General features: G+C 32.6%; 1 protein-coding gene across 1 annotated transcript; it reads right to left on the reverse strand.

Annotated features, from left to right (window-relative positions):
- Positions 1-831: 831 nt before the first annotated feature.
- Positions 832-5959, reverse strand: LOC106130729 (2-aminoethanethiol dioxygenase). Its single transcript, XM_013329634.2, has one exon. It carries the CDS (start codon positions 5957-5959, stop codon positions 5087-5089), a length of 873 nt encoding a protein of 290 aa, XP_013185088.2. The 3' UTR covers positions 832-5086.
- Between the last annotated feature and the right edge of the window lie 5902 nt (positions 5960-11861).

Raw genomic sequence — 11861 nt, forward strand, 5'->3', positions numbered from 1 at the left:
TTACCTTAACACTGCCTGACTAGTGGTAGATATAATTAGGTATAATTAAAAAATAAAAATCATATAAAATTAATCGATTTTTCTTATAGATTGTATTGTTCTTGAAATGCGAGATAAAAGACGTTGTATGTTGTGTAGATATAAATTTTTAAAAGAATTATTGTAAAGTAAATTCAAATTTTAGGTATATACGAACAAAATTTTTGAATTCCAAGTTTTAAAAATTTATTTTCACACTACAATTGAAAAACAAAACGATGAAACTAAACGCATGTTTGAATCTTCAATGACAACAACATAAAAGTAGAAGTACTTAATACAAAATCATTCCATTTTTGAAAAATTATGTGTGTCAAGTCTCATTTTTCGCAGTGCAGTATGCGATTAGCTTTATTATAAGTATTCGTACACTAAAGAATAGATTTTGTGATAACATCGACGTGAGTACTCCAAATAAGTGGTTATTATGATAAGTGATGTGATAACGCCCGCATCGTATAACATGCTCAATCGGTGAATTGCAACAATTAATTTGAACTTTATCACAATTAAAACAATGTAGATTTTTGTATACTACTCTCTTATTTGTACATTGGAAAAACAATGTGTTTTACTAATGACTGTGTACTTTACCATAAATTTATAATTTTGTCTTGATAGTAAAGAACAAGGGCTATTAAATTTTATCCATTTTGTTCTGCCTACCCACTATCTTATATTTTTAATTTTATAATAACTTTTTAATTTTTAATTGGTGTAATAACTTTTTAATGTAGCTATAGTAGGCAAGAACTTATAGATCGTTGTTGCAAAGACATGTTTTGCGTAGCATAATTATTCTTAAACAATAGAATTGTTATGTCTAAAAGTTAAAAAAAGACAATTATGTACTTTGCTCCCGGAAGTAGTTACGGTTTTTCAAAACTAATTCAACCATGGACAAAAAAAATTAAATAAAAATCATTGAGAGATTATAGTTATAAAGTTAATATTTTTATTCAATAATGTCTAATAATTATAGTTCTAACAATGTTGCAGTCGTTATTTTCCTAAAGCTTGGCACAATACCTAATACAAAATCATAAAAATCTTTTTATGTTTTGCGATAAATAATAACGCAATCGTGAAGTGTGATAACGATTAATTCCGTGTGCATTTAATGAACAGATGTAAGATTAAGTACCAACTTCATTTAAAATGTATTTTTTGAAAACAGTCACACACAGTCTCTTTAAATTTCTGATTCTTGTAATCCTGTTTTGGGATTCATTATTTAATATCAATGGTCTGAATTTTGAAGATGCGTGAAGTTGGTATATAATGAGGTGCTGATACTGTTGTGTAAAGAAATTATATTGGAATTGGCTATTTTTCTATTTGTAGCGTAAATATTTATGTAAAGAGAGCAATTTAAATCTGTGTAATTTGTCAAAAAAAAAAAACCGACGACGAAGCATTTTGTTACATTCGCGAATGGTCATAGTTGAAAAGTTCTTTCGCATATCGTAATTTTCACGATTCGATCGCTTTCCACTTGGGTTTTAATTTCTCATTAACAACATTATTACCACATTGAAGGAATTTTTATGCCAATCCTGAAATAATGATTAAAAAGTGCGACAATATACAAAAATACCAATTTTTTAGTGATGACCATTTGCGAAAGTGCTCAGAAGAGTGGGGTCGGATGAGATTCGGATGCAGTTCATATCATGTTGTGATCGTGGCTGGTGTCATTCTGTAAATGTTATAAGGGAGTATTCGAAAAAATTGAAATTTTGAACCTCTTTGATTTTTTATACGTTTCGTCTTTTCCTACGCGCGCGAAATTGATACTCTTTGGTGGATGAAAAGCATCAATCAGCATGTAGAAAATACGTAAAAGTCTAATAGAGGCTGTATCTGGATTAATGAAAAAATTGAAAGGCCCAACTGGATTATTAACTCGAGGCGTATGTCTTATCTCTTACTATAACTCTGCAGGAAACCTAAAGGAGATAAAACACGACTTGTGATCGTAATTACGCCCGCATGAGGTCTTGGAAATCTCCTGTTTATAGAATCAGGGAAAATATATTGTTCCGACTTATGGAATCAGCCCACTAGCAATAGTAAACTATCTGCACCTATCCATGATCTATAATTTGAATATGGTTTTTGTAGTCTCAGTTATAATATAGCTTCTATTGCTCGGCTTGTGTGCAATCGTTGAGAATGTGTGATTTTATTAGCTATTGTTAAACGTAATCAATAAACCAATAATAAACTATATTTTTGTTTTATTCGTACCTAGTATTTTTGGTAATTTCTAGGTATAAAAATAACTAGGTGTGATGATGATACTTTCGAAGGTTTCTATCTCTCTGACAAATTTAATCGAAGTCAGCCTAGATAGCACAGCAGGCACCTGAACCATTGGACCACCGATGTTCTCACTCACTATTGTGTCATCTGTTTGCGTGGAAATTATTGAGCAATCGTTATGAATTGGTAAGTGCGATTATTATGAAAACAATCTCGTAATAATGGACTAACGCAACGAACCTTGTTCAACACACTTAGAGTACTTACGTAGGAAACTGACAAAGAATATTTTTGTTGTTTAAGTTTTTTTTAATACAACAGCTGATTAAGGATGTGCACTTTTAAATACCTCCAGCGCCTGAAGGTTGTGAAAAAAAAGTAAAAATAATTTTTATTGGTCATCATTTAATGAACAAAACCATAATCTATGTAGAGACTGACTTATAATATTTACTTAACATGTTAATAAGTCCATTTTAAACAGTACCAAATATTTATAGTTAAACAAATGAAACATCTCACTTTTAGTAATTCTAATCTAGTATTGAAACTAGTGTGTAATATTTAAACATGTGATTATAAAAAAATTTTGGAGATCAATTTTTAATGTTAATATTTCTGTTTTAGAAGCCAAGCAATTGTAAATGCCTTGGATGAATATCAAAGTTTTGCACGGTTGGTAATTTTTCTACATGAGTGAAATATAAAAGTATTGTGACTCGTAAATTTATGGCTTTAATACAACTATGCAATTAAAACGCAAACTAACGAAGTGGCCTGCAAATAAACATGCCCTCTTTACACAAACAAATAGGTACCATAGGGTGTTAAGTTTACAGGCAACTTTAAAGTAAGCAACAGTGTGCATTATAAAAAAATGCGACTTTCATAGTATTTCAACTTATAAGTATTATGATTTCATATCATAAACTATTTAACCCTTTAACTTACTTGTAATAAATGCTGTCAATAGGAATGCTTGAAGGATTTACTGTTTCTGTTATAAGTTTAAAAAAAGGATAGGTTAAACACTTGCTATAGAATGAGTCTATGTTAAGAATAAATTTAAATGTCCGGATCAATGTGATAAAAATCTACAAATCACACAATGAATGGTACAAATAAAAAAAAACGCGGAAAAGTTTAAGAAATCCCGATTAGGATTAGTGCCACTGTACAAATTCTTCTAAATCCAATTACTATTTTGTAATTTGTTTTATTTCTTTTTATGTGCAAGGGTGCAAGTGCAAAGAGTTTACAAATAAACATTAAACAAACTTCAACAACATTTGACATAATTGTTACTCATTAAATTTATTTTCTGTATTTGTATTGGCATAATTATATCCTAGCATCTTAAAAAAAATCTCAAAGATTGATTAATTGAACTATTATAATAAAATACTATGATTAACATGGTACCTATTAGATGTCATACTAATTTTGAAATTTACAGTAATATCTTAAATGGTAACATATTTTGGTATTTAATTACATAGAAGGCACTTAATCATTTGCACTATAAATGTAATATTGGTATAATAACCATAAATAGGTACACATTATTTATTAAATATTTTAGGAATTCTACCTATATACACCATATATACATAGTCTATCGATAACAATGTTATGTGAGATGGCAACATTTTTCTAATAAGGTCTTATTACTTCAGTGAATTAGATATACAATACAACTTTCAATAATTAAAATATATGATTTAGGATCTTTGAAAAAGTAAAGGACATTTAAAGCAGAAGTGTGTAGAAAAATGAGAAAAACTAGTTTTAAGGACAAACAGAAGAAGAAATTAATGGTACAGTCAACAGCATATCATCAAGTTACCCAAATTCACTGTGAATATTCACCCCTATTGCAACAACAGGTTATCTCTGAAGGATAAGTGACATGTAGTTGACCATACTTAAAGAAATATGTATAAAATTATAAATTAATTTAGGAAATCATTCAGCTTAAATCTATACTTTTGTAACATAACTACTTGGTATTATTTTAAATGACCATGATCATTATTTCAATGTAAACTTAATAGTAATACTCTGTTTAAACAATATTTAAGTATGGTTATTTAATTAAAAAAAAAACAAAAGTACCATCATTTTGCACTTGGCTTATGTATCTATTTAAGACAATTGTATGACTATTGTAAACAAGACATCAAATTGAAATATGTAGTTGTATACTTAATTATAATAACATTTAGGACATATTGCTTAGTGTGATGAATGTAGCTGGGTGTGGGCATAAATAAAAATATTATTTCTTTCCATTTTTTCATTCCAACATTTTGGAATAAAATATGAGATTGTTAGATATTTTTCTTTAAATTTTGAAAAGCTTTGATGATGAATTAAGACAAAGATATTTAATGTACTAGGTAACCAGTCAATAATTAAAAATCTTAGGTGGACATTGCCTTAAAAACATTCACATTTTACAGGCAGATTCAATCAAGAAGGCTGTATAAATTTTTCCAATAAACTTCTATGGGTTATGATTAAAAAAGGGTAAAGGTGAAGAAGATCTAGGATATTATTAAATATTGTATAACTTGCCATAACAGGTTCTGTGAATGTTTGGTTGTGTGCTTTTCTACAATTAGCTATATCTTTTACTTTACATTTATTGCCAAAAGTACATATCATTCTTAACATAATTTACTTAAAAATGATTATTTTACATCCTTTTAAAGAAAGACACTTAGAACCATGTCCCACATATGTCTTGAAATTGTTACATCTTAGCTTAATAAATTTGTACCTAAGATAGAATTGGCCCTAAGTATGGTGCTTGATCACAATAGAAACATTTTGGCGCTTCAGTCTCCTGCAATTCTACTACATTAGAACTCACTTCATTGGACACATGGTAGTAGCGACACCTTCTTGGACCAATACCCTTGATTAATGTGTCATAAGGTGGAGAGAGAATGTCAAAAAATGCTGCTGGCATATCCAATGCCTCTATTTCATGGAAATTAGATACAGTAGGGGTCAATATACAGGTCTCTGCGTTCGCGGCGCACACTTTGTTTTGTGCAACTTTCGCGAATAATCTTCTACGTTTATGAAAACCTTGAGCTAATCTCGCCGCTTCGTGTTTGGCCCTAACAGCAAAGTCCACCTCGTTCATAGCCTCTTTCAATGGGTATTCCGAAAAACTCCTTATTTTCACAGCACCCACAATAACTTTTAAAAGTCCGTGCATATGAGGGTGGTCGTGCAAAGGCATCTTGAACCCCGGTTTCAAAACAAATATACTCATGTTCATCATACTATTTTGAAATACTTCTATGTACGTACATGGCGCTTTATCTGGCTTTCGCCACCACTCCAATGACCCTAGTGTCTGGTCGAAGCCTAAATCTTCTGCTTTTAACTTGTCCATCATCGATTTTAATTTATTTAAATTGGTCGAGAGTTCATTTTTGAATTTGTCATCGAAGGTTCGTAGGGCTTGACGATAAGTTGATATGATAGGTGGCACATTTACGATTTCCATGTTTGATTTTACTTCATCTTTAATATCCATATGAATTTTGGCTGCACGATAACACGAAAATTTAGTAAATGGGCTTGTAAAACTGAAAAATAATCGGCACGATAACAAAGCCCCTCTGTCAATAAACGTCATTTTCAATTTTGACTGGTTTTGACGTTTGTGATGCGTTCAGTTCCAGGTTTCAAAGAACGTTCGTATTGCAATTATTTCTTTATAATATACATTATATAGTATGTATACTAGCTGTCACGGCAATCGTTTTGGCCATTATAAATAATTTTAAAGTAATTTCTAGTTAAAAAAAATGTTAAGTGTGGACAACAACCCTTATCACTAAAGGGTTTCGGAGCAGTACGACACGAATATTGTGACACGAGAATTTTATTACTGTATTTAAAAGTAGGTTTTTATTTTTTTTCTTCTATGTAGATACACAGTTAATGTAGAAAGTATACATAGAAAAAACCGTTTTAAAATAACTTCAAGTACATAAATAAAAATAAAAACGATGTGCATAAAAAAGCCCCATCTAGTGGCGAATAGCAAAGTCGTCAACGGAAGACATCTATTGAAATTAATGAGAACTAAAAAAGTGACATGGTTAGTTTCATTACTTTAAGCTAAAGATGGCGGTAGCAACCGTTTAATTTTTTTTGTTATTTATTATAGATAGAACGCCCGTGGCTTTGCCCGCGTTTTTACCGTTCCCGTGGGCACTCCTCCCATAGTGCATCCCTAGATCCACAAAAGGACGAGCTCGGTTTGTCAGTCAATCAGCCACTCAATAACGAAAGAGTTTTATGTAAGGTACTAACCTATATAGATTACCGAATTTGTAGTAAAATTTAAGGGATAAATAATGAATATGTTTAAATGAAAACTATATTTTTAAAGCTACCTTGGTAGGAACCTCAAATTATTTGCGATAATAAGTATTTTAACAATGAAATGTTGAATTCGACCTAGCATCAGTTCGTCATCCTCATGAATGTCGTGAATCCGCGACGTGGATCCCGCAGGAATAACGTATAACACACACATTTCAATGCAATTAATTAAAAATAAACCGCACTTACCCGTTGAAATGTGTGGTCGAGCCGACCGCGGAGGTAACGCGGGCAACCAGATCGCCACTTAAATAAATAACTCGTACATTTCGACTGTTAAACCGTTTTATCGATTTTCTAACAGTTTTGTCTGCGTTTTATCGACTTCTCCGTGCGTCGATTAACATCCAACTCTAAACAGATAAATTCATCAATAGCATTTAAATAGAATGCCAGCGGGATCATTGGAACAATGCTTTGCACCTACGAAATATTGTGACAAGATTAGTTTTCCTGCGAAATTTAGTAAGTAGTACGTTATCGTGAAATTATTGGGTTCTAAGATAGTTTGTTAATACTTACTTTATTGCACCATTACCTAAATATAAAATAGAACAGATATAGTAAAATTGTAAGACAAAGCGGCCTTATCAAACTGAAATATCTTCCAGGCAACCATTTATGTACTAAAGAAGGAATGAGACTAGGTACCTAACCAAATAACACACATAAGAGAAGACACATGTTAATAAAGTAATTTACCCCTACGGAGCAGACAGAGCCAAACGGGGCAGAACAGTCTTAAAAACCTGTATTTACAATCTACACGGGATGAGACCAGCATGGAGGACTATATGAATGTCCTATTCTCTAAGTCTCCTTTTACGACATATATGGGGAAAAATGGAGTGGTTCATAGTTACTCAGTCAGTCTGTTGCCTGTCTTTTCCTTCCTATTTATTACTAATTAGATGAACACCATCAAAGCATCACAAGAGTGCTTCTACGGTCACGCTACCGCCTGGCGTTTGTCTGTTTGTTTGTCAGGTGGCGGTGGGTGGGCTTCCCAGAAATCTGTTTGGTAGCGGATTCCTATTAAAAATCGGAGAGATTATACGAATACAACTTTAATTGCGCCTATGGTGTAGCGGTTAAGATGGGTGCTTAATTTTTTTTTAAGAACTTATCATGTATGTAAGTAACCGTATGAGTTAGCCCAACTAGTCTTGTAAAGTTTGTAAAATAAAATATCATAATGTTTTATCGTTTACGATAAAAACTCGATGTTTTTTGTAATGTAATTATGTTCTGAATCAGCTGCAATATTAAGTATACTATCACCAGTCAATTTCGTACGTAAAATTCATAACTTTGGGCACGGTTAACTCGACGTTACTCTTCCTACGCCCACGGTCATCATCCGTCGTAACAGCAATAGCTAGTTTGTTAGTGCTCAATATTGTAGTTCACACTTCCTTAGCAGTAAAAGTAGACAAGAGACTCTTTGAAACGCTCAGTACTTACGTTTCAAACGATTAGGTGTCTATGGTCTGTGCTGAAGCAAAGACAAAAGACCCTGTGTTGCATAGAAGTGTTTATTGAATTAGGCTGAGCCGTTAAAAGCTGTGGATGTTGTACTAAGTAGATGTATCCAAAAATAAAGTCCGCTTTAACTAAATTTTGAGTTTACTAAAATATGTCAGTAACTACATATATTTTATCTTTCATCAATATTGAAACTAAGAAATATATATTATTTATGAAAAGCGTTATGATACCTTGGTAATTAGACGAGATGGGTCATATTAGGACGTACTTACCTTCACCTAGATTATTTATCACCTACACGATACTTAGGGTTGAAAGAATAGTTTAACTTAATTAAAATCAAAAATATAAATTGAAAGTTAAAACTTCTTGCATTTTTTGTTATTCAATATTGGCTTAGGCATTGTTCTTCTATCTCACCTGATGGTAAATGACGATGAAGTGAAGCATTCACGAAATTAATTTAAATGAAAGCACGCATTTGTAGCAGTGTTACAATTTACTATTCTCTGTTAGATCAGTACATTGTCTAAATAGTTTATAACCGTTTACTTATAATTCTATCTTTATACATTTTTAGTTATTTACAGAAGATTCCTCTTAGAACAAATTTTTCGGAATTTAGGGCGTTTATTTATAAATTTTCATAACATCATAAATACCATAATTGAAGGGCTTACGTTAGCTTGGTAATAAGGGTCTTGGTTGTTCAGGCTGGGTAACGATGTTTTACTTCACTGTTTGTAGATGACCATTAAATTCATACAAATGATACTATATTATGTCCTCGACTCCATCGACGTTAAAACACAAATTCCAATCCAGTTTTGTAAATCTTTTCTTAGTACACCCCTAGAACATTACAGAAATTTACTCTTCGGCCACACACAAAGAAAATATAATTTTCAATCTTTAGCCAGTAGCTCGGGCTGTTCGTTAACGTCAGTCAGTCAATCAATTTCCTCCTCCATATAAATACTCCAAAGCAAAATTCTCACCGTCCTCCAAATGGACTGGGCGACTAAACAAGTTAGTTACGTCACGCGGATTCATCAAACAATGGAGGAAGTTGATGTAATGAGCTACATCATAAGACCGTAGTGGACAATTGATCAAAAGATGTAGTTGTCTCGAATCACCCTGGACGAGCGCCAGGGCTTTGATTCTTGTAAACGTAGGTTAAGGTGAGATACAGAGTATCCACCTATTCCTATTCTCATGACGTAGTGAGTTATTTAACATTGGGATAAATCCGCCATAGTACCTACCTACATATTTTTTAAATTCAATATATTATTGTTCTGAATTTGAAAACGCGACTTATATTATAATTTTTTTTAAGTAAAATAATTTAAATGGACGAGAAAAATATAACAGACTAAGTTTTGCCCAGGACATTATCGACAGCCCATTAGTATTTGAGTTTATACGATAAATAACATACCGAAATACAAATCTCTTCTCTTTAGATACCGAAGGAACTTTGAACTGATTTCAATGATGGCTCTGTGTCAAATTACCCTGTACTTTCAGAAGCGTAATGTAGTGTTCTTAGTACAACAGTAGATGCGATGCGTGTTTAAACAACCGGGCGGAAACGCTCAGCCTCTGTGATCGTCCCCTTGTCTGTCTGTCTGTGCGCGTTTCCGGATTATATTGTTTGGGATTGTCTTTATTAACTCGACGTGTAAATTTGTTTGAGACTACTTAGTTAGTTGGTACTTTTTAGAAAATTAATGGGTTAATTAATTAACAGCAATTTTTTTTTAATTTTATTAAAGTCTTCTTTGTTTTAGATTAAGAGATTTACATAGACTTCCTTACAAGAAATGACCTTTTTTTTCCTCCTGGCGTTAGTCCCGGTTGCGTCCGCATCCCCCTGTAGCAGACCCAGGGTGCACCGGGTTCCCGGCACTAATAGAAAAAAGAATAGGTTCACTTCATCTCTTTTCCATGGATGTCGTAAAACGCGGCTAAGGGATAGACATAAAGTGGCAGATATATAACTTGGGGTTCTTCTTTTGTGATGGGCTAGCAACCTGTGACTATTTGAACCTCATTTCTCTCTCTGATCTTGGCCAATCAGGCTTTTCGAGTCTATTGGTTCTGTATACCTCGCAAGTGATATAGACGTGTAAGTATATATGATAAAAAGCATTGTCCTTCAGGGAACTTTATCTGAAGACTTGAATTCTTGTAAATTTTAATTAATTTTCTTTTTTTTATTTTGATACATTTCAGTTTCAGTTTAATTTATAATTAATAAAATAAGTTTATTTATAGTAATTAAAAAAAGTCAGGTTTTACACGAATCGACTCCCGTCTGATCATTGCTGTAGAACCTGACCCGTATTGGATCATGGTTACACAATTGCCTGGATGTGTAAAAGTATGTACGCATTAAAATAATGTTTTAACTATTATATCATAAAGTTTTACTTCAAGTAAAATAAGTAGATATAATTAGATGATCTTGTTTGTTCATATGATACAAAATAACCGGTTTTTTTTTTCAGATTTTCTCAGATACATATCTACTCATACAGTTTCATAAACAAAATAACCACGTCCCAGCCTTGTTCAAACAACTCAAAATACTCAGGACCGTAATAACCTCGGTCTCGCAGGTCTTCACACATTTAACCGAAAACTTGTAAAACTATTAAACTCTCCAGACTGGATCCTAGCACTCCTATTATACATAGAGCGCGCATTTGGCTAGTCAGAGTGAAGATGTGAATAGTCCTTACCTATATGACCTTGGCTATCAGTAATGCGCTAAAAAAGTAGATAATACACACACAGAGACATCACGCCTCTATGTCTTATGGGGAATATAGCACCTAAAGTACCTAAGACAACTCAAAAGTCATGATTCGCTGGATGAGTTAATGAATTGAGATTCAAATAGTGAGAGGCGTACTGTAGAAATGTAGATCTTTTGTATTTTTTGACAATGGGGAAGCAATAGCCAGCAAAAGTAAGTACTACGTGCGTCTGCGATTGTTAACTTCAGTCAGTAAGTGTCCTTTTCTTTATACTTTATTATTTAATACACACTCTCGTTGATACGAAAGACGTTCTATACTAACTCTACGGCCAAGATTCTATGTAAACATTGTGTTTCCAGCGACAAAAAAGAAATATTTTTTTAATTACTCGTCACGTGTACTAGCTTCTCGGAAACTTGTTAATTATGTATGTGTTGTAAACTAATAAAATCTAATAAAAAATCGACGTGAGTGAACCAGATCTCAATATGGGGTGATATGCGTTTGTTTTGCTTCCTGTGAATACTGAAAACACCTACATATTTTTTTTTACACACTTTAAATGTGATCTTTCTAATCGACTGCAAAAAGAGGTTTGCTACTAAAAAGTTTATTTAAACATAACTGAAGCTATGTAGATGGTAAAAAGTTGGACTTTGTCTCATTGAAATTCGCCAACGGTTAGGCTGACTTAATTAATTTCGAATATTGAAATAGTACATCATGATCATCGCGTCATCAAGTGTATATAGAAGTATAACAAATAATGTGATGCCCTAATGAGGGGGTTGTACGAAACTGAGAAGACTGTTCAGCCATCTTGGATGTATTGAAAGCTGTCGAACTCTTAGATAATGGGAATATAAAACAGCCTTATCAAGGATTATT

The sequence above is a fragment of the Amyelois transitella genome, chromosome 23, assembly GCF_032362555.1.
Source record: "Amyelois transitella isolate CPQ chromosome 23, ilAmyTran1.1, whole genome shotgun sequence".
In the NCBI taxonomy this organism is placed as follows: Eukaryota; Metazoa; Arthropoda; class Insecta; order Lepidoptera; family Pyralidae; genus Amyelois; species Amyelois transitella.